The sequence below is a fragment of the Emys orbicularis genome, chromosome 8 (assembly GCF_028017835.1).
Source record: "Emys orbicularis isolate rEmyOrb1 chromosome 8, rEmyOrb1.hap1, whole genome shotgun sequence".
Taxonomy (NCBI): domain Eukaryota; kingdom Metazoa; phylum Chordata; order Testudines; family Emydidae; genus Emys; species Emys orbicularis.
In genome coordinates this window covers 85,475,500-85,499,948 of record NC_088690.1, presented here as the reverse complement: position 1 = coordinate 85,499,948, position 24,449 = coordinate 85,475,500, and the positions used below count along the sequence as shown (strand labels likewise).

The following is a 24,449-nucleotide window of genomic DNA, read 5'->3' as shown; positions in this document are numbered from 1 at the left end:
CGGTATCTATGCTGACGCTGTGTTGACCTAACTATATCTACTTAAGTGCTACATCTCTTGTGGAGATGGAGTTGTTAAAGGCTTGTCTACACTGGCAATTTACAGTGCTGCAACTTTCTCGCTCAGGGGTGTGAAAAAACACCCCACTGAGTGCAGCAAGTTTCAGTGCTGTGAAGTGCCAGTGTAGACCGTGCACCAGCGCTGGTAGCTATTCCCCTCGCGGAGATGGGCTTTTTTTTTTTTCTTTTTTTTAGAGTGCTGGGACTGCTCTCTCCCAGCGCTCTGCCACGACCACACAATCCAGCGCTTTAGCATTGCCAGTGTAGACTAGCCCGAAGTCTGTGCAGTGATTTACATCAGTGGGAGGTGCATTTTAGTGTGGACACTTACAGAGTTAGGTCAATGTATGCTGCCTTATATCAACCTAACTTAATCCTTCTGAAAGAAAAATCACATGCTCTTCCTTTAAGTGGTGGGTTTGGGGATAAAGGTTAAGTAAAACATTACTTTGCATTTTTCATTCAACCCAAATCTCAAAATACTTTATGCATTTAAATCAGTGATACTCCGACTGCAGCTCACAAGCCGCAAGTGGCTTTTTAAGTGTGTCTTGCGACTCTTTGCAGCACACAATATTAAAACACTGTGATTTAATTATTAACCAATGAGGATGCTTTTACTATGTTGTTAACCAATTAAGTTATCAACTTGCACTAAGTTATTAATTTACTTGCTGTGAGAATAATATATTAAAAAAACTAAATATTTCCCCATTATACTTTTTAAATATGAATAGTACTAGAGTAAATGAAGCAATGAATTCACATTACTGTGGCTCTTTTGGGTAATGTTGATCACTAATTTGGCTCCTGAACCACTGAGGTCTGAGATCACTGAGTTAAATGATCTTGTGGGACTTGGAAAAGATTTATGTAGATCGATTTAACTAGATATTTTAAATATATCATCTGTCTTGATTGATCTGTGTGAATGGAATTGTTACTTTTTTTTAAACTGGTTAATGAAGCATATTTATTAATAAAAATATCGTGTACAACAGTTGCCTGTTTATAATCTGTCTTCGGGTGTCTTGATTTGATACACATGTGTGGGGAAAAAAAGTAGACTGTTTAAATAGGCTATAAAAGCACCATTTTGGAACCACCTACCTCAGACTAAGTTGCACTGTGTACAATATGAATTAAATAGTCGACAGCTGTATTTCCAGTGACTTGAATCTGTCTTTGGTCTTCATTTCTAGTCTGGCATGGGGAACTGAAATCGCCCATGCTTTTCAAAACCAGCGAAGCCAGAGAGACCAGTGAATATTTCCTTATAGATATATTTTAAGTTCCTTGTCCCTTATTGTCTAAAAAGATACGTGGTTAGCGATGAGCCAGCAAGTCACCTACCAGCTTACTGAGTCACATTATGAGCCACCATGTTTTGACATGAATCCTAGAAGGTTTGCCTTCAGACATCATGCTATTCTCCTGTTGTCATTTTTTGACACAGTAACGTTACTCATAACATTTCTGTTGGGGGCAAAACTTCTGTGAATGGAGAAAACATGTGACACCTATTTCAGATGTAACAAGGGACCCAAAATATCTAACCTTCCCACATATTAAAGCTGTGCAAAATTGAGTTTTTCATATTATGTACAGTTTTCCACTATTCTGGGTGACTCTGCACTCAAATTGTTTGCACTAAGTTACATTAAATCTTTCACATTTTCAATGAAAAATAGTTTGAATTTTAAAGCCATTTCTTCCTGGAAGTGGTGGTCCTCTTTTGCTCCGAAATGGGTTGCTTTTGTCCACCTTACAAGTGATAAAAATGACATTATGTAGCAATGGTTTTGGTGAAATAGTTCGTAACAAAGGCCTCAAATAATATTAAGCATGTGAAGTCAATAGGACTGCTTATGTGCATAATATTAATCACCTGCCTAAGTGTTTACAGATTTGAGGCCAAAATGTGGGAGAGGAAGGAACGGCTCAGATTTTGAGGAGTTTTATCTTTTATTTTGTGTGTTTCACAACTCTCTCTCTGCTATACACCATATGCTTCTGATGAGCCTTGCCATGCCCTTACAGATCTGTCCACCATATACAATTCGTTATGAAGGCGTGATATATACCATATCTATGAGAAGATAAGATGGTCTGTTAATTTTATTTTAAATATTTTGACTAATTGTTTTTGTTTCTTTACTGTCCTCCTAGGAACTAACTTCACCCTTGCAGAACTAGGAATCTGTGAGCCATCTCCCCATCGAAGTGGCTACTGCTCAGACATAGGAATACTTCATCAAGGCTATTCCTTGAGCACCGGGTCTGATGCTGACTCAGACACAGAGGGAGGAATGTCTCCAGAGCATGCTATAAGGCTGTGGGGGAGAGGGATAAAATCCAGGCGCAGTTCCGGTCTGTCAAGTCGTGAAAACTCAGCCCTTACACTGACTGACTCTGACAATGAAAATAAGTCAGATGAGGAAAACGGTAGGCCTGTTTCTTGAATATATGTTTTAATATATATCTATAAGAACATCTGGTGGTATTTTTTGCATATAAAGGAGTCACTTAAAAGTTCTTACTTTTCCTTGTCCACTTGCCTTAAAAAAAAAAAAAAAAGTAAATTAAAAAAATGAATTTTACCAGAAATGACAGGAGAAATTATTATATAACGTACTGGTAGTATATGTTTTAAATAACATGTTAATGAATCCAATAAACTGCATAGCAAAGAATGTGATTTGAAAAACCATGACCTATATCTAGAAATATTCTATTTGTTTGTAGGTATTTGCAGGGGTTTTTTAATGGCAGCCTGGGTTTTCTCTTAAAGATGTTCTCAGAATACCACCTTATTTTATACTTTAATTTACAGACAGCAATGCTTCATGTCTATTACTGAAGAAGAAACTTGGAGCAGATTGTGAAATTTAATAATGACAAGTGTGAAGAAACTTGTCAGAAAAAAAATTCATATATATGATTTTACCCACAATGTGAAATAAGGTTAACAGTTTTCAACTTATTAAAACCATATTAACTCAGTCAATAGAACTCTTGTTCAGGTGTTCTCATGAAATTTTGAAAGCTTTATCTGAATCTAAGGTTTCTAATAATTTAATGGTAAGTACATGCAAGGTTTTATAATGCAAATATATGTATCAGAGTGACTCAGAAAGATATGTATATATCTGTTTAGTATAGCTTCTTAGCTGTTTAATTAAAAAAAAAAAAGGTAAATTACATAATGCACAACCCCTGTAGGACAAAACGCATGGGCAACGATTTGTTGTGAATAAAAACTACATTAAGCTAACTCTACTTGAAATGTTTACAAATTAGTTTAAAAAATTCATATAAAACAACTTAAAACTCATTTCTCAGCAACATTCTGTGCCTACTTTAAAAAATGCCTAGCTAGTGAAGATGATTTGCTATGGATAGCAATGCAGTGCCTGCCTTCAATAATTCTCCACACTAAAATGTGAATAAGGCAGGAGTGTATAAGCCAAAGTCACTCTAAAAAAACCAAAAACAATCAAGTTTAATTCTGAAATAAGCCATTTTGGGGAGATAAAGAGGAACCACAAGAATAGTGTTCCACTGTGGCATCAATAGAAACATTCAAGGCAACTGCTTGATGTCAGTTACTGCAATAGACTCCCTGCTATGTTATCTGGGGATTTTAAATTATGGTGTGTTGGCACATTCAGCACCTTCAGGTATTTATCTGAAAAGGACTTTTATTTTAAGCTTTCTTCCAGGCCAAGTGGATATTCAGTCCCCACCCCTGCTCATGCCAATTTCAGCAGTGCCAGTATGTTTGGATTTGAAATGCAAGCAGTTAAATGTTAAAGAAGATGAACAAAAAACAAGTGAAACTTTTCAAAATGCTAGAAATATATGACCAAGTTAGACTTAAAGAGCCAAATTTAGCCCTCAGTAGATACAAGCAACTCTCGCTGATTTCAGGGGAAATAGTAGGGAAGAAGTTAGCCCATAATCTTTGTATTTCCATGAATATTGTGGCATGCATTTCTTCATCAAAGTATACGGGGGTTGTGTGTTTAATAGTAATGGCAGATACTAGGAAAGCAAACAACCAAAGTGTTAAAAATATATATATATATGTATATATATATATGTGTGTGTGTGTGTATATATATATATATATACTGACTCACTCTACTATTTGATAAACTTATGTGCTTTGTACTCTCATGCATACAATACATTCACTTAATGGCCTGACCCAGAATCCATTGAAGACCATGAAAAAACTCCCATTGACTTCAGTAGGTTTTGGATAAGTCCCAATAATTGTTTCAAATGAATGAACTGACTAAGGAAGTTCTTTCCATTACTATTCAAGCTCAAAGATTGGGTTTGAGTCTACCCCTGCTGAGGTCAATGGCAGTTTTAATATTGACCATGGTGGATATAGTGACCAACATATTGGGTTTTGCTTGTGAACACTTTTCACCCTGAGAGTTACCTCTGGCTAATCTATCTAAGCTATCTATAAAATGCATTTCAAAAAGGTAGTTTTTCAAACTATGTTGTTTACCAAAACAGGAAGGACACTATAAAATGATGTGCAAGACAAAGTATATCAGATTCACTTTTGAATGCACAGTATTAGCACTGTATTTAGTAAAGCTTTTATGATGATTAATGTTTCCATATGGTTGGCTGTAAAATATTCACACAGATGTGAAATGTCTATTATACAAGCAGAGGTGTTAACTTCAGAAAACTTCATAGTCTCCCTCTCTGACAAATCCTGTTTAGCTCAAAAAAATCAGTTCCTTTTCACATCACTGATTTTATGAAGTTTGGGAATGTATTATCATATAGATTGACAGGTGCCCCACTAGGGTTCAGCACCACTGCCTGGACACTTACAAAGCCATCATTAATTTCTTTCACTTGTGTCCAGCAATGGTTTCCTACATAATAAACACTGTGTCCTTCAGAACCAAATCAATAACCTGTTAGATATGCTTCTCTTGAAGAGGAAGTAACAAGAATCTACACTTCAAGCGAAATGCATTCTCCAGTACAGTTTCAGGAGTCATAGGCATAAAACAAGACATTTCTTGGTATGGAAGTTTATACTTTGCCCCAACCACATTAGTTGAACTCATGATGCATAGATTTCATTGAGTTTATTTAAAGCACTGCATGCCCTTTTTGTTGACATGGTTCAGCTGCTTTACTGCAATACACTATTACAACTCTAAAAAGGTGACATTTTTGATACTGAGATGTTAATCACAAATTCTATCATTCCACTTCAAAATAATAAACTGTCAATTTTCTTTTAATATTAAATCAATGTTGGTACTTCTCGGTACATTTCCAAGTAGTACAGAGGTAGCTTAATTGCTATAAATCACACTAATATTACTATTTTCAACACTTCTGCTAATTCAAATCCATTGACAAGGTTTAGGACTATTTTTTTTTTTTTTTTTTTTTTTTTGCTTTTAGAGTTGGTATGATTGACTGACTGTTATCTTAAATTAGAATTGTGTGAGCCTTGGATTAATAGATTTGAAATGCATATTGATAAATTGAAATAATTTAATGTAAATTCATTTAAATTTGCTGATTTACTTGGGCAGAAACTCTTTCCTGACAAAACAGGATATTGAAGATCCAATTGGAAAAGCAACACTTTTTTTATTTTTACAGTCCTGACACTTTTTTTCAATACATTATCCTAGAATTTAGTATCACGTCTTGAAATGTGACTTTTATAATGCTGTCTGTAATTGGTGTGATCCCTTGTAAGAGAGGCATCCAACGAGAATGTGAATATGTAAGGGCAAACAATACTCTTGTAACCACGATCAGCTGGATTCAGAGCTTCTGGTTACTTGAATCATTACAGGTGTTCATCCAAAAAATGTACAGCAAACATTTATAAGCAAGTTTGATTTATCTTGCACCGGGTGTGCCTTATCCTAGGTAGGCAAAAAGAGTCAGTTTTTGGGACCCACAGGTAGTGGGGTATACACTCAAATTTATCAGAGTTCCAAAGCTTTCTGTTCTCTTGGTGCTCTGCTAGTTGCGTCTAATCTACAGGGGGCACTATTTAAAAAGTAAACATTTGCTGACAGTGACCTCACTATTAAGTGGCAATAACAGTATCTCACACAATCCTGGGTGGTTACTGATGGCAAATGGTGATTTATAATAGTAATCCCTGTAAAAAAGAATTTACCATGGAGGGTGGGTGTTAATACAGGGATTTTGTTAATTGTGAGAGGTGGGTTTGAAGTGATGCTGTCTCCCTAAGAATAACATTGGAGATGCTCAAATCCCAACCTATGCCCACATGAATTTGGTTAGGGCCAGGTTCTGCCACTCTTACTGATGCTTAGTCACAAATTACTCACTAATGTACAACTTAGCATGAATAAAAGGTTAGAACCTGCCCCTTACAAGATATGGGTCAGATCGTCAGCTGGTATAATCAGTGTCACTCCATTAAAATCTTCTTCAGTGGTGCTACTTTATACCAACTGAAGAGCAGGCTAATTTAACCCTACATTAGTTACAGAATTAGGCCTATACTCACATAAGACCTCATTGGGAATGCATGAGTATTAGCTGCATATTTGTGCCCTTATATTCTATGTTGTGAAAACATAAGACTGACTTTAGAAGGAGGTTGGCTTGTAATGGAAACTAATGTAAAGCCATTTAAACTAAAAGGATCACTATCATTTGCTTGGTATATAAATATTGTAAATTGATGAATAAATCCTAAATGAACTTTTAATTACCTTCCCCATCCCCTCCAAAAGCCATTCTAATTATGGCTTCTTTTTAAAAAGACAGATGACGTTATGAGGTTGTGATCAGGTGTAGGGTACAAGACTCTACTGGGCTAAAACACTGATTTGCCATGAATTGCATTTGTGGGTGTTGCAGCTTATTGATCCTGCTTTGCAACTGTCCAGTGTGGCCCTTATGCCAGCCAGGAATTGTTGAAGTAGAGCAGTGCGCTGACCAGCTCTTTTTTACTCCCAGGGCTGCAAGGGAAGATGGGGTGGAATTTGCTACCTTCACTCTGTTCTCCATTATCATTTTCCTGCACAGGGGGAATCTTCAGCTAGCTGGTTATAGCAGTTTTATGACCTATTTGCATCCCCAAAGCAATGTAAATTGTATTCTATCCAGGTTCTTATAGAGTGCCCAACTCTATGGTATTTAAAGGCTAGGCTCTGACCCACAATTACTGATTGTGTTATGGAATGTTTTATTGATCAGCTAATGAAGAGATTAGAGGTAGGGAGCAATATGTTGGAGAACATGGAATGACTCAAGATTCAGTGTTTTGTGATCAAATAAAGCCAGTGAATTAAGTGCTTCAACAAAATTATAGTAAGCAAAATGGGTGATGGAAAAGGAATTAACTAACCTATCAAGATCTTTCCTGCTAAGTGGTATTTTGAACCAAGTAACATTTTGTAAGCACTTTGTCTATGTATCAAGAAGGTAGTTAGTTATTAAAAGAAAGATCAGCTGGCACTATGAAAGCAAGTCAGTGTTGTGTGTTGGGATGGAGTTAGAACAACCGTGTCAATGGTATGGACTAGGAGTGCAATGCAGCATACACTTGGGACCAGTTGGCAATCCCTCTCACTGGGATTCATAAAATTACTAATATTGATGTCATGAAGGCAACTAGACAATTCCTGATTTACGGTGATTAAAGGGGAGAGTTAAACAGACCTGCGTGTCAATGTCATATCAAAGAAACCACAGGCCACAGTAATGAAAAATAGAAACAGGAGACAGCATGTAGACTCAAGATACCCACCAGTAGTACACCACTGCAAACGCTGAAAGGAACAAATATAGTGCAGATGTACCCATGAGCAAAATTTTCAGATTGGTATGAATTTAAACCAGGTTAAATGCTAACATCTTAAGGAGAATAACCAGCTATAGCATAAAAGAAGATAGCTGGATGATACTTCATATTTTACTGGTGGCTTATTTTTTCTTCCAAGGGTATTATGATGGTGCATCTGTGTCTGCAATCATTGAGTTAGGGAGACCACATTTGGTTTTGGCTGCCACTTTCCTATATCAGCACCTTAATTGCAGGTACCTGATATTATCATTGGGAACAGCAGGACATAACATAAAATGATATTTTTAAATTATTATGTTGTTTTAAATGTATTTAAGGCTTCTACTGTAATGTAACTAAAATATCAAATATTTCAATTGTTTTGAAGTAACTTCTTTTTCTCAGTTTTACATTTATATGTCAGAAGGTAAATAAAATCAGTTTTGTGGGCAGAGGAGACCTCTTAGGACTCAAGTTATATTATTAAGGTAAAGAGTCAGACTACCAAAGTGACAGATAAAATTGTATCTAAGTTGGCCCTCAACTATATATATTGAGGAATAGGGAAGAACAAAAAGCAGGGGAAATAAACCTATATCAAATTTCCGTAGAGCAAGGAAATATTTCAGCGTTATATGGTGTTAATCTGTGCCTAAATGTTAAATGCATCTGCTATGAGATTCAGGATTTAAAATAATTACTGTATAGATAAATAAGGATCTGCAGAGAATGACTCTGAAAATCAACAAAAACAACGAGGAGTACTTGTGGCACCTTAGAGACTAACCAATTTATTTGGGCATAAGCTTTCGTGCGCTAAAACCCACTTCATCAGATGCATGGAGTGGAAAATACAGTAGGAAGATATATAGATATATTAGATATATAGATATAGATATATAGATATAGATATATAGATATAGATATATAGATATAGATATATAGATATATAGATATATAGATATATAGATATATAGATATATATAACAGTACATGAAAAGATGGGAGTTGCCTTACCAAGTGGGGGGGGGAGGTCAAGACAATTCAATTAAAGTGGGATATTATCAACAGTATGAAAAATCACTTTTGTAGTGGTAATCAGGGTGGCTCATTTCAAACAGTTGACAAGAAGGTGTGAGTAACAGTAGGGGGAAATTGGGGAAATTAAAAATCAGGCTATCATTAAATTAAAGGCCAGATTGTGGCTTTAAGTCCCAGGCTACATTTTATGGGGCATGAGTTGAGAGGCTGCAGTCAGGAGACCCTGGGAGAGTTCTGAAGTGTCGCATAGAACTCTTGCCAGCGTCCCTGGGTCTCACACAAGTGAGTGACAGCTTTGCCACCCATCTACAGTGCAACGTGGGATATGAGACCTTAGCCCTGACCTCTTCCAACCCTTCTGGAAATTGTTCTCCCTATTTCTGATGGAAAATGGTTTCTGCACAGGATCACACACACACAGCACATCCTTGTGGGACCAACCATTAACTGGTTGAGAGAATCCCAAAGGGTGAACAATTTTCAGGAACAACATCCATCAACTCTAAATATGTCAAACGCTGTGGGATGTAGGACTGCATCAGCCCCTGTTGACCTATATGTTTTTTTGTCTTCCCTTTCCCTTCTTATTTTTTTTAATTGTTTAAAAGTTTGATTTTTTCTTTTTCTTTCATGGAAACAATAAGATAAGTTTACATCACTTATTGTAACATCACTATCGAAGTCTAGCAAAATGGAAGACAGATTTGGTAACAAAAATCATATATTTGTTTTGTACTGCAAAGGGTTTATTACACAAGAGCATAAGAGGACAAATAATTTTTAAAAATTGCTTGTGTCCTTTTAAAATTCTTTTAAAGCTCACAGTATTAAATGCCACAGTTAAGCATGTAATGCCACTATGATGTATATTCTAAATCTGTAAAGAAATTTACTCACATAAGGTAACCTAAGTTGGTGTTGACCTTGTTTTTTGTTGCTGTCTCAATCAAAAATAGAATGAACACCATAATTTGGCATTTCCCCAAGATACCATGGAATCAGAGACTTCTATTTATGCTCAAAAACAAAAGATAAAATGTTACCACATGGGGAAAATGTAGAGAGAACAGGTCAAGATTTAGGGCTCTACAACTGAGATGTTTTACTTATTTTCACTGTCTTGTTCTTGGGCATGTTGCTCTCAATATTGTTTTTCCTTGCATTTTTGTTCAACTTTATATTTCTGATTTCATAAGTTGCACATAGAAGGTTATGATGAAAGTGTGGCTTCTACTCTCTAAAAATGATTTTTGATATTTCATGTTTGTGTGTCTGAATGGCAGTTCGCAGTTAGAGATTTTCTCTTAACTGGCATCCCCAAAAACTTTGAGACCTGAAAGCCAAGCAGAGTTCTCTTGGTGCTCATCAATAGTAAAGATTCTGCAAGTGGAACTTAGTTAACAATTCTGTATTTGATATACTTGTGTTAATTGGACCACTGCAGACAGGGGTGCTTGAACTATTTGTAAAATGGAGGTGCTGAGAGCCATTAAACCAAACTGTATATACTGAAAACCACTTCAAGCCAAGGGCTTCGGCAGCACTCCCAGCACCCCTAATTCCAGCACCTATGACTGCAGATGCTGGAGAGTGAACTGGAGTCTTAAGTACTAACAAAAGGAAAAAGTATGGGCTGATGCGGGATACTTAGTAAAGTGAGTAGATCTAAATGGGGATATACGAAGGGAGAAGATCTCTGAAATAAGAATGTACAATTTTTACATATGCACTTTTCTCTTTACAGGCTCATTTTAAAGAGGGATGAACTAGCAGTAAGATAATATACACTTTACATCCAAGAGCAACAAGAAAGCTGTAGATTTAATGTAAGATTTGAAATATAATATTGATTTGAACAGGTGAGAAGAGTGTAAAACAAACCCAAACAAACTAGAAGTGTCCAACTGACCTTCAGGGCACTCTCATATCGCAAGGCGGAGAGCCTGCAGAGCTGTGCCCAGATCTTTCTATTTAGTAGTACCGCTTAGCTTGACTCCCCTCCCCACACAGAAGCAAGGATGTTGCTGGAGAGCAATGGGAAGAGGTGCCCCAGAACTAGATTTTCTTAGGTCTGCCAGAGGCTCGAGGCCATCCCAGAGAGAAGATCTGGCCCAGAGTGATTAGCGCATATTCACAAAATGGAGGCCCATACATAACACACAGAAGAGGATTTTTAAAAAGATAATACAAGAAGTGCTGACATGAATGGGCATGGAAATACTTTATCTGTACTTTAAGAAAGCTTGTGAAGTACTTCTTAAATGACAAATTTAAAAGGTCATCAAGACTGGTATCAAAGCTCAGGTGCTTAAGTGGATCCAATTTTGATTTGATCTCAAAACCCAAGGGCACTTCTGAGAGGATGCAGTTTGGGAATGAGGGAATTGACTAGCAGAGGTGACTTAAGGACGTAACACAGATCATCTACAATTTTGTTCAGGTAAATGGCTTATGCAACTCAATGCAGAGAAAGGCAAGGTAATGAAGTTGGGCACAAAAAATGAAGCAATATATATATATCAGTAATGGTCATAAGCTTTAAAACACTGAGCAAGAGAAGGATATGACGTACTGGTTGATAAAATTTAAGACGGTTTTCACAGGTTTAAAAGATACCCAGTAACCCTTTGGTGCACACCAATGCTGAACAAATACAAGTGGTGGTAAATATTCAAGCATGTCAAAGGAGCTAGGTAGATGACATCTGGAATACAGTGCTTAGTTATACATAGAAAAGGAATGTTCTGCATGGTGCAGTAGCAACACCTACATTTATGTTGACTGAGACTTTACAATAATAACCCATGTAATTCAGTTGCTTATAACTAGAACACAAATTATTCTGCAGATGTGCAATTTCCTGTAGAATTCACTCCCTGACACAGAATTGTGCTCCAGAATCTGAGCTTTCATTAAAAGAAAAAAAAGATACTAGACGTTTTGATTGCAAAGGAAACCTCAAAGGTGTGAACTACAGTAGAACCCTCAGAGTTACAAACACTTCGGGAATAGATATTGTTCATAACTCTGAACAATATATTATGGTGGTTCTTTCAAAAGTTTACAACTGAACATTTACTTAATACAGCTTTGAAACTTTACTATGCAGAAGAAAAATGATGTTTTTAACCATCTTAATTTAAAAGAAGCAAGCACAGGAACAGTTTCCTTATCTTGCCAACTTTCTTTAAACTTTCCCTTTATATTTTGTACTAATTTACATTTAAAACAGTACTGCACTGTATTTGCTTCTCCCCACCCCTGTTACTGCCTGATTGCGTACTTCCCGTTCCAAATGATGTATGTGGTTGACTGCTCAGTTTGCAATTCTGAGGTAAAATGATGTAAGTGTCATCTGGCATCTCCTGGGAGTCTGACACAATAGCTCTGACAACTGTGGGATGCTCCATTCATTTCAATCAGGTCCCTATAGACTCTGTAATTCTATAGTATGGCATTTTCCCAAGATGCCATGGAATTCCCTATTTTGCTGTTGTCAGGATCACCCCATTTTTTTCTGTTTTATTGTAACAGGACCTGCCTGTAGCCACTTCTTGCTCTGAAAATTTTCCCACAAGAGGAAGCCTTACCTGTGTTTTTGCATGCCGCAAGAAAGCGGGAATAAAGGATATTTCATGGCGATACTTTCATGTATTTATTCCTGATCCTGTATTTTTCACCTCATACATCTGATGAAGTGGGTTCTAGCCCACAAAAGCTTATGCCCAAATAAATTTGTTAGTCTCTAAGGTGCCACAAGGACTCCTCATTTTTTTTGCGAATAAATTTAAGGTTGTCATGGAATTTAGAGGGTCCTGCTACAGAATTTAGGAGTTGTTACCATGAAATTTGTTCACTTTGGGTACTTCTACCTGGCAATAAAATAAGCATGGCACAGCTGTGGCAGGCCCGAGTCAGCTGACTCAGGCTTGGACTGTGGGTTTCTAGAATTGCAGTGTAGATGTTGGGGCTCAGGGACACTCCCACAGGGGAGGGGAGGATCTATTTATTGCAGTGTAGACATACCTTTTGTGTCCTAGAATAAAGAAGGTCCCAGTTATAAATTCATCATACATTTAACTGTTTGTGCGCATATTTTCCATGCTTGGCCCTCTGCCTTAAATTTTATTAGTTGTGATTTTTTTTTTCTGGTTCGGGTTTGTAACAAATAATTCAAAACTGAGTGTTGTGTTTGAATGACCTTTGATGAACCACTGGCTTTGCAATGAATTAGTAAGTTATTAGGAACTTGTAACAAAAACCATTATAATAGAACCTCACTAATTATCACTTCCACTAACCCATCAGCCCTATACTTTTTTTCATTAAACTTTCAGCTTCACCCCATTTCTTGTCTTAGATTTAATAGTAGAGGGAAGTGATAATGGGATGCCATATCATTAACTGGATGATAATTTTATAAGATGTTGTAAAATGTATTGTACACTATAATGAGGTATTATAAATGAAACTAAACTGTCAAAATATTTTCTAAAATTTCATATTTCAAGATGAGCTCATAATTATGCAGTTATGTGAAAGAAGGGGGTTATTGACTATAAAACCACTGCTATGAGCTATATCTGTGGGGGGGGGGGTGAGAGAGAGAGTGAGTGCAATGTAGATTTAGTAAAGTAGACTCAGATGATAGGGTAGGTCAACAAAGTAAGCAAGCAACAATACTTCTGCTCAAAGTGTGATTTTAATTTGAATAATGCCTTTGTATATTTTTGCAACAATAAAAATAAACTTGGGTAGATTTGAATGTTAATATTGTTTTAATTCAACTTATCACAGTTAAACATAGGAGTGTGTGTGTATGTATGTATGTATATATAAATTAAACCAAAGCAAGCATCTCAAGAATATATTCTGCATTATATTTGTTTTCACTTTCTCTTTACCCAGAAAGTCTGTAAGACTTCACCCAAAGTTTCCTCTAATTCTTCTAGGATCAGATTCAGATCTTTGCTCATGTAGAATTGTACTTTCCACTGTCTGCAATCTTCTTGATTACAAATATTTAGGTATTTCATTAACTAAAGAATAGTTGGGTCAGTTGGAATATTGCATTTTTTCCAGTCATTCATTTATGCAACTAGGTCTAAGCCTAATGTGTGCATATGCAATATGTGTGTGATATGTATATCTCACACACATTGCATATATACACAGTTTATTATTAGTCTTAGAACTCATTTTTTATGCACATTATATAAATATGTAAAATATAAATAAAACTAGGTCTCAGCCTAACTAATATACATGAACTTATACACACAATACTTAGTTTTATGTCATGCATGCTAACTAAATATTTCACACAATGCATTTTCTTATTGCAGTCTGCTCAGTGTCCATTTTTAATTGTCAGTTTACCTAAGTACATCTATTTTGATATAATTAAAACTAACATTCTTTCTAGCTCTGTTTAGAAGTAAATCAGAAAATGCATAATTTTGAGGAATTTTTTAAATTTTATTTCTTGGTGCTAATTTTGTTTTTAGCATATTGGAATAAATGTAGCTGCCTGCAAAAATAAGATTCCAAATTCACTGTGGGTTTTAGTTAAAAATCAGTGTTTTAAACATTTTATATTAATCTATTCAATAAATGCAGCTTGTGAAAACTCCACGTATTCCATTGCTTTAGCTGAGAAGAAACCTAGTTCAGGAACCATAATTCTGTTTTGACAATTCTGATCCTCTTACAGTCTTGTTTCAAGAAGCTGCAGAGATCATTGGAAATGCCTCAAGAGGTCTCAAGTCGTCGCTGTCAGACCAAACCCAAGTGTTTGTTATAGGCAGCTATTTTTCCACCCCCAAAACCCTCACCCGCTGAGTCTCTCAATGCTCAGTTCTCTCACCTATATTATTCAACATCTATATGAAGCGGTTGGTATAGATCAGGGGTCGGCAACGTTTGGCACGCGGCTCGCCAGGGTAAGCACCCTAGCGGGCCGGGCCAGTTTATTTACCTGCTGATTCGGCAGGTTCGGCCGATCGCGGCCCCCACTCACCGCGGTTCGCCGTCCCGGGCCAATGGGGGCGGCGGGAAGCAGCGCAGGTGAGAGATGTGCTGGCCGCGGCTTCCCGCCACCCCCATTGTCCCGGGATGGCGAACAGCGGCCAGTGGGGGCCGCGATCGGCCGAACCTGCCGCGTCAGCAGGTAAATAAACTGGCCCGGCCCGCTAGGGTGCTTACCCTGGTGAGCCGCGTGCCAAACGTTGCCGACCCCTGGTATAGATGGTGACACATTATGTGCTGTAGTGACAACATTATGGAAACATCCAGCTCTCTGTATTATTTATGTCAAATGTAAACACACCTGTCTTCCGCTTTTCTCTTATCTATCCAAAATTGGCATCTGGACAAAGAACATCTGACAAAAATGGAAAACTGATAACACATAAGTAATGCTGGAAGGAAGACGGAACCATTTTGAAGAACTTGCCTTTCATATAAAATTCCCCAGTATTGAAGGCACATTCAAGTGGTCTGCATTCTTAGGATCGTTTTAGGACTTGTCAGTACTTCTGGAGACCAAATATATGTGGTGGCAAAAAATGCTCACTACTATTTGTGATTGGGAGGAGACCTGCCCTCCATATTTTTGAACCTATGTACAGTGGATCAGCTCATTAGTGACCTTTAAAGCTTGAACGTCGCATCTCATTATATTGTTTTGCAAGTGTCACTAGGTGGTGCCATTGCATGTTGTCTTCCAAATTCTTTTTCTTAGTATGCAAACAGTTGTGTTGGATAGACCTGCTGTGGTAGTGTCAGAGTTATGCAAGGTTCAGTATAGAGGCAGTGGTCTTTGGATACTGGGCTGTAATCTGAGTGTCCTCTTCAACTCAGACCTCTCTAGGTCCTCACATCCGGGCTATGTCTGTCTTACAGATTCTTTTTGCATAACATCTCTAAGATTAGGCCTTTCCTGCCCATCCACACAGCTAAAACTCCCATCCAGGTTCTCATCATCTAGCATCTTGATTAGTGCAACAAACTCTCTGACCTTGACAAATGTGATCTTGTCCCACTTATGTACATTCAGAATCCAGCTGCAGAAATCTTTTTCCTAGCTTGTTGCTTTGACCATGTCACCCCTTTCATTGCATCCCACTACTAGCTCCTTGTCCTGTCATATCATACATAAGCTACTTGTCTTTTTTCAAGGCCATTCATGGCCTATGCAAGCCTAGGTATCATCTCTCTGATTAGAGACGTTTAGGTAGAGTTGCTTTGTGGGAACTGGGCATTGGTTTGAGCTGAGACTACTGGGCGGGGTTTGCCTACATGCTATTCAGTATTTCTTTTCCAGGACTTGTGAATACGTATTAATAAAACAAGTTACAGTTAGAATATCCAATACTGCTACTGCTTTCTTCTCCATTAGGAAATGGATCTTCAAGACATCTTGAAGATGTCTCTTCTTACTAGACATCTCTTACTGCTCAGTAGAGGGGTGACACTGATGTCAGAATGGGACACTAGAGTCAGCAGAAGGGATAACAATATTTTACATTATGTCTGCACTTGTAGCTCAGAATCACACTCCTAATTTCCTGTAGACATACTTGTGCTAGCTCTCATTGAGCTAATGTGCTAAAAATAGTAGTGGACGCAGTGGGTATATTCTAGGTTGGCTAGCATATACCACTTCCCCTGATACTGTGGCAACACTATTATTTCTAGAGTGCTTGCTCAGATGAGAGCTAGTCCAAGCTGGGAATCACAGCTCTGATTCCTAATGTAGGTATAGCTTAGAGCACCGTTTCGCAAATGTGGCCACCGTGGTTGCATGCGACCACCAGGGGTTTTCCCTGAGGCCATGACAGTTTCCTGGGCAGTGGGGGGAGGGAAGCATCAGTCTCTCCCCTTCCTCCCTGTTGTGCCACCTCTGAGGCCTCTCTGTAGACACAGGTGTGGGACACAGCACTTAAGGAGCAAGGTGAGAAGGTGAGGTGGCGAGGCGAGCAGCGGGGCCTGGTGGAGCAGTAAGGAGGTGAGCGGTGAGCCAGCAGCGGGGAGGGTGTGGCTGCAAGCGGGGAAGTGAGGAGGCAGGCGGGGGGCCAGGTGAGGAGATGAGCGGCGAATGGGGGGGCTGAGCAGGCAAGGGGCGGGGGGTTCTGGCGGAGGAGTAAGGAGGCGAGCGGCAGGCCAGCAGCAGGGTGACGAGGCGGGCAGGAGGGGTCTGGCTGCGAGCAAGGGAGTGAGGATGTGAGCGGTGAGCCACCTGCAAGTGGGAGTTCTTGTGGTAGGCAGTGGGGTGTCTGTGGCAGGGGAGTGAGGGGCGAGTGGTGGGTGGGTGGGAGGGTGAAAGGAGATGAGCGGCATGTGGGGGACTGAGGGACACAGGAGGTGAGCGGTGGACGCATGGGCAGCCCCCACTTTGGGGAGGCTAACTCCCGACTCCACCCCTTCTGCCCGCACTCCCCATTGGTAGCAGGAGCCCAAGACCCCCTGTATCTGGAGCCACAAGTCCCGTGTGCCACGCCCTCCCCACCCCACCCATGGCCAGAGGAGCCCCGAGACCCCACACCCACCTGCCTGGAGGAGCTCTGGCTGGCTGAAGCCTGGAGCGCCCCCGCCCCTCCATCCAGAGGAGCTCCCGGCCATCCAAACCCCTAAGCTCCCCACACCTGCCCAGAGGAGCCCCAGGCCAGCTGCAGCCATGCCTCCCCTCTCCTCCCCAGCCCCAAGCCACCCAGATACGTTTTTCATTATTATTTGGACTTCTACGATGTTAAAGCATTTTTAAATTTACTTCAGAATTGTTATATAGACAACCACTTTTACCAAAAAAGCAAAAGAAATAATAATAAAAAAGACAAAAAATGTGCAAAGCACCTTATTTGTGTTTCTGTTTCTGTTAGGTCCAGTAAAGAATAGAGATAACTCTGCATGATTTTTATTATTGCGTCTGCAAAAAAAACCCAAAACCTTAAATAAATTACAATGATTTGGATGTATATATGTGCATATTTCTTTATTAACTTTAGGAAAAATAAATAATATTAGGAAAAAGTGAGCCCATCAAAAACCCAGTCACAGGTATACATAGTACATGAAAAGATGGGAGTTGCCTTACCAGGTGGGGGGTCAGTCTAATGCGACAATTTAATTATTAGTAGAATACCAAGGGAGGAAAAATCACTTTTATAGTGGTAATGAGGGTGGCCCATTTCAAACAGTTAGCAAGAAGGTTTGAGTAACAGTAGGGGGAAATTAGTATGGTAAAATTCGGTTTTGTACTGACTCATCCACTCCCAGTCTTTTATCAGGCCTAATTTGATGGTGTCCAGTTTGCAAATCAATTCCAGTTCTGCAGTTTCACATTGGAGTCTGTTTTTGTGAGAGTTTTCCCTGAGTGAAGGCCAACTGTGACTACAGGAATGGACATTTTCCATTTCCTACATTTTCTTGTCTTGTTTTTCAAAATGAAAAACATAATTCCAAGCCAGAAGGGCCAAATCTTGTTCACTTCAGGAAGCCTGTTTGCATGAGTAATATGAGTGGGCTAGGCACTAACATATGTCAGTGCCAAAAACCTATTAAAGGTCCATTGAATTGTGTTTAAATAACCTAAGTTTATCCATAAAGTTTCTAATACTGAAGGCTTTACTTAAGCAGAGCTTCAAGAGATTTGTCAAAAATATAAATGGGCATTTTGCAAAAGTGAGAACAGCAATATCAGGCTCAAAGGGACAGATCTTCTGGGCAAATTCTGTGGCTGGCAATTATAAAAACAGTGGTGTTCGCCTTTAATAAAGGGAACCTTTATAGTAAATGTTTTCACATTGCACAATTTTTTTCAAGTAAAATAAATCCTAGGGTCAGATTCTACCACCCTAACACACATGACATTGTACCTGTTGAAACAGTGGCATTGCTTGTGAAGTAAGGTACTGATCAACATGAGGAAGGGCAGCAGAACCTGACCTTTTAAATGATTGTCTGTGTACCCTGTGCTCTCTGCCCCTTGTAGTGACTAGGCCTTATAGAGAGGTTTATGAGGTTGCTCTAACCTTTGTGTTCAGGACCCTGTCTGCTTTAGCTCAAGCACCTAGAGGCTCATGCTTTTAGATCGAGAGATCCCAAATTCAATCTGTGCTGCTAATGGCCCATCTTGAAGCATTGCATTACATCCACATCTTTAATTCAGTGTAATTCCTGACTTCTTAATTGTCATAAATATCAGATTGTCTACTGTTCAAAAAAAAAAAAAAAAAAAGACAAGCAGGTATAAGGAGGCTGTAACTGTGCCTCGGTGGGTCACAACTGAGGATTCCAAATTCAAGATGAACTGCTGAGAAATAGGGCAGATACACCCCAAGACTGGTGGCTAATCCCCAATAGGATATATCAAACCAGCAACAAAAGTAAACTTCTGTTTCACCACACTGGCTAACAAGAAGTCATAAAAGCAGTTTCCATGGGCATCCCAGTCCTTGTATTACTAGCGAAAACACTGAATTTAAAGGTGAGTGGTTCTTTACAACCGGTCTCATCAAATAAACGGTTCTTCTGATCCCAAAGGACCAGCCACACACCCAGGTTAATTTAGATCTTACCCAAAAATCACACTGTTACCAATCCTTTAGTATGTAAAATCTAAAGGTTTATTTCTAAAAATAAAGGAACATGAGAGTTAATATTGGTTAAAGGAATCAAATACAGTAATTGCAAAGTTCTTGGTTCAGGCTTGTAGTAGTGATGGAATAAACTGCTGGCTTAAATCAAGTCTCTGGCTGCTTCCAAATCATTGGGAGTGCATTTGTTTATTAGAATGCTCCTATTAGTATAGTCCATAATCCAGAGGTTTGGGCAAGAAAGAGCCTGGAGCAGGATAGAGGCCTTTTATAGTTTCTGCCATGTGGAGGGCATCCCATTTTTCTTACTGTGGAAAATTACAGCAACAAGATGGACTTTGGAGTCACATGGGCAAGTCCTATGTCCATGCATTTAGCCTAGTTACAGCAGGAAATTCCATTAAGTGTAGATGGGCGTCTCCCATGGTCCATTGTCAGTTAAGTTCTTTTCATGGGCCACTCAATTTGAAATAGTCCCTCCAAGATGTGCTGGCTAGCCAGCTTATGGGCGGAACCCCAGGAGCAAACATTTGAAATCCAGGTATAGAGCCAATACTTATAACTTCAAATACAAAAATGATACATGCATACAGATAGCTTAATCATAACCAGCAAAGCATAACCTTTTCATAGACGCCTCATTTGACAACCTTTGTACAAGATTTGCTGCAAATATATAACAGTGGTTGCAACAATGATCTATATGGTCATATTTTAGTCCGACAACGTCACAGAGGCATTAGGTATCAATAGGGCACTGCTGACACAGAAGGGAGGGACTTTCTGCGGATGAGATGACACTTGCTAGAATGTGCAGAATGCCCCATAAACCTATCCTTGCTTGGCATCTGTGCCCTGTTGAAAATGAGACACTATCTTGGGAGTAGGCATAATGCCATCCAATTACAACAGCATGACTGTAGGCAAGAGACAATGTGAGAGCATCCTTTGTTTGCAAGAAGCCTGACATTCAGAAATGTTGAAAGGTTAGCAGTTGGATCCTTCCCACTAAGGTTAAGTGATTTTTCTCAATGTTGGATTAAAATTCAAGGTTGAAAGCCTAACTTGCATTTCTTCAGAAGATGGGTTGTAGGAACTGGTGAATCAGGGACAAATGATCCACAGGGAACTTTTTATAAATCTACTGCTGTGACTTGAGTGGAACTAGATAAAAAATGGGTTCAGCCATTTTCCTTAGACTGTTACTACTTAATAGAACCTTAAAATAGGATAAGCTATGGCAAATTTATGAATCTTTGTGGTAATTAGGTTTGAAGGGGAACGGGAGGAGGGGAATTTTGTGAGCTGCTGACAGCAGCTAAAACTCCTGAGACCTGTAAAGAATTGTATTTTTTATATAATCCCACAGATTGCTTGTGATTTACACATGAAACAGACGTGGCCCCTGTCCTAGTAATCTTATAATTTAAACAGAAGAAAGGTAGAAAAAGAAAAGAGGGAAATGAAGAAAAGAATTGTGATTAAATGGCAGCGTGACGTTGTCTTGTCGCTCCTTTTTTCTTTAAATAGGTAAACTATGACGTGATTAGAAGTCAGAAGTCCAGTGTTTAAAGTCCTCCTTCTAGAAGTGTATTTTGAAGAGGGAATTGAAAGAGGAATAGGTAAAGGCATGAAAGACTTGGTCAAAGAGAGGGTTGCAGGCATACAGGGCAGTGTGAAAAGAGGAGAGAGTGAAAGGTACAAAGGGAAAGTGGGAACAGATGAGCAGAGAGGTGGAAGAAGCTAGATTATCCTTGAAAGCAGGAACAAGGAATTACATGAGATGTAGAGCTTTGGGAAGCCAGCAAAGGAATGAAAGATGAGGCATAACCAACACCTAGACATGGGGTTTTGTAGTAGGGGAATAAAGATTTTGGAGATACGACCATGCTTTAAGACTGTCAAATTTTGTATAGTTAATTTGTTAAATAGTGACACCGTTGTTTTTAAACTAAAACTGTTTGTTTAACTTGAACTTTAAAAGTGACTAATGCATCACAGCTAGTTATCACTTTTTGATTTATTTAGTGTGCAGTATTCTGCACTGACAAACTGTTATGAGATTATTTCATACCTAGTAAATGCCTGTCCAGGAAACACTGTGCTCACCAGGGAAGCCATGCAGATTTCAAGGCTCAGTCAAATTGAACTGGGAGGGATGGGATACAAACTTGGAACCTTGCTGTAAGAAATATAGAAGCATAGGAATCAGGTCGATTCATCTAATCTAGACCCCCTCTCTCTGGCAATGACCAGCAGCAGACACTTCAGAGGAAGATGCAGGAAACCCCATGGAGAGCATTTGGGGATTATTCTGTCCATAAAGAACAGTTCTTTCTAACCTGTCAGTGTCTGGCTGGTTTGTCCTTTGAAGCATGAAGATCTATATGCCTGGGGTTTTATCCCATCTAATATAACTGTGGGTGTCCATGTTATAAATAGCAATTTATTAAACTTTTTTAAAAATGTAAGTTCTTGGTGTGAATAATTTCCTGTGGCAATGAGTTCCCCAAGTTAATTACAATTTGTATAATTGTAGTGTGTGCATATATACACACACACACGTGTACATATGTGTGTGTGGAATTATATGAAATGAAAATATTTGAAGTTCTGTTTTCTTATTCATTATACATTTTACAATTACAATTAATTCCAAACCCATTAATATGAGAGTAGTGAAGATAAATCATTTCAGCATGCAGTGTCTTGCATTTTTGAACAAATATTTTAATCCTCTATCATACCCACCTGAACCCCATGGGTATTCAATCAGCGCAGCTTAAACACACTACCACAGCTTCACTACTCTTACACTAGTGCTGGTTCTCATAGAGCTAACTCAAGTATGTGTGTGAGAGCTGGGAATCGCATCCCTAGCTTGTAGTCTCGATTTAGCCAAAGTCTCTTTGAGTCTTGACCAACCTAATAACTTTGCCAGCTTTCTCTGTTCATCCCCCTTTCCGAATAATAAATATTTTGAACATACATCTTAGTACATTACTTTGGGGCAAAGCACTGTTAACTTTTTTACCTTAGCCAGTCTTTTATTGATGACAGTATTTGACCTTTCACCTTTCTCAGTTAGCCGGTGAGTATCCAGGCTTGAGCTCTATATTACTCCTGGGGGAATTCTGCGCCAAAAAATGGAAAATTCTGCATATTTTATTTGTCAAAATACTGTAATGCAATATAATCGCACCAGTTTCACTTATTTTGGTAATTTATTTAAACTACCATACAGAAAAAAAATCACAATAGCTGTTCAGCATTTCCTAAACACATGGAAGTTAAGTTACAAATACTTGGTAACCAAGACCCGTATTTATAATAAGGCTCCTTTACACCATTCTGGCAAGGTAAAGGAGCCTTAATTGACTCAAAAAGAACAGGAGTACTTGTGGCACCTTAGAGACTAACAAATTTATTTGAGCATAAGCTTTCGTGGGCTACAGCCCACTTCTTCGCATGCATAGAATGGAACACACAGAAGATATTTATACATACAGAGAACATGAAAAGATGGAAGTAGCCATACCAACTGTAAGAGGCCAATCAATTGAGATGAGCTATCATCAGCAGGAGAAAAAAAACCTTTGAAGTGATAATCGAGATGACCCATAGAAGGTGTGAGGATACTTAACATGGGGAAATAGATTCAATTAGTGTAATGATCCAACCATTCCCAGTCTCTGTTTAGACCTAAGTTAATTGTATCTAATTTGCATATTAATTCAAGTTCAGCAGTCTCTCTTTGGAGTCTGTTTTTGAAATTTTTTTGTTGCAGAATTGCCACCTTCAGTCTGTCACTGTGTGATTAGAGAGGTTGAAGTGTTCTCCCACTGGTTTTTGAATGTTATGATTCCTGATTTGTGTCCATTTATTCTTTTGCGTAGAGACTGTTCAGTTTGGCCAATGTATATGGCAGAGGGGCATTGCTGGCACATGATGGCATATATCACGTTGGTAGATGTGCAGGTGAACGAACCCCTGATAGAGTGGCTGATGTGGTTAGGTCCTATGATGGTGTCACTTGAATAGATATGTGGACAGAGTTGGCATCGGGCTTTGTTACAAGGATAGGTTCCTGGGTTAGTGTTTATGTTGTATGGTGTGCGGTTGCTGGTGAGTATTTGCTTCAGGTTGGGGGGCTGTCTGTAAGCGAGGACTGGTCTGTCTCCCAAGATCTATGAGAGTGAGGGATCATCTTTCAGGATAGGTTGTAGATCTTTGATGATGCGCTGGAGAGGTTTCAGTTAGGGGCTGAAGGTGACGGCTAGTGGCGTTCTGTTATTTTCTTTGTTGGGCCTGTCCTGTAGTAGGTGACTTCTGGGTACTCTTCTGGCTCTGTCAATCTGTTTTTTCACTTCAGCAGGTGGGTATTGTAGTTTAAAGAATGCTTGATAGAGATCTTGTAGGTGTTTGTCTCTGTCTGAGGGATTGGAGCAAATGCGGTTGTATCTTAGGGCTGGTCCACACTACCCGCCCAATTCGGCGGGTAGAGATCGATCTTCTGGGATCGATTTATCGCGTCTCATCTGGACGCGATAGATCGATCCCAGAAGCGCTCCCCCGTCGACTGCGGAACTCCTGCTCGCTGAGAGGAGGAAGCGCTGTCGACGGGGGAGCCTGCCTGCGCCGTGTGGACCCGAAGTAAGTAAATTTAGTTCGATATAGGAAACGTCGACTTCAGCTACGCTATTCTCGTAGCTGAAGTTGCGTTTCCTATATCGATCCCCCGCCCCAGTGTGGACCTGCCCTTAGAACTTCACTGTAGACAATGGATCGTGTGGTGTGTCCTGGATGGAAGCTGGAGGCATGTAGGTAAGTATAGAGGTCAGTAGGTTTCCGGTATAGGGTGGTGTTTATGTGACCATCGCTTATTAGCACAGTAGTGTCTAGGAAATGGACCGCTTGTGTGGATTG

General features: G+C 39.1%; 1 protein-coding gene across 12 annotated transcripts in view; it reads left to right on the top strand.

Annotated features, from left to right (window-relative positions):
* The window catches only part of TENM2 (teneurin transmembrane protein 2), an 812,220-nt gene that overhangs the window by 80,374 nt on the left and 707,397 nt on the right, over positions 1-24,449 (top strand). For 6 of the 12 annotated variants that reach the window (XM_065409745.1, XM_065409744.1, XM_065409743.1 and 3 more), the window contains exon 2: positions 2,229-2,504. The exons of 3 other annotated variants lie outside the window; for them this stretch is intronic. In XM_065409745.1, coding sequence (XP_065265817.1) covers positions 2,229-2,504 — 276 coding nt within the window. Of the gene's footprint in view, positions 1-2,228; positions 2,513-24,449 lie in introns of all 12 variants that reach the window. 3 more of the 12 variants (XM_065409746.1, XM_065409748.1, XM_065409747.1) reach the window with 1 other exon arrangement.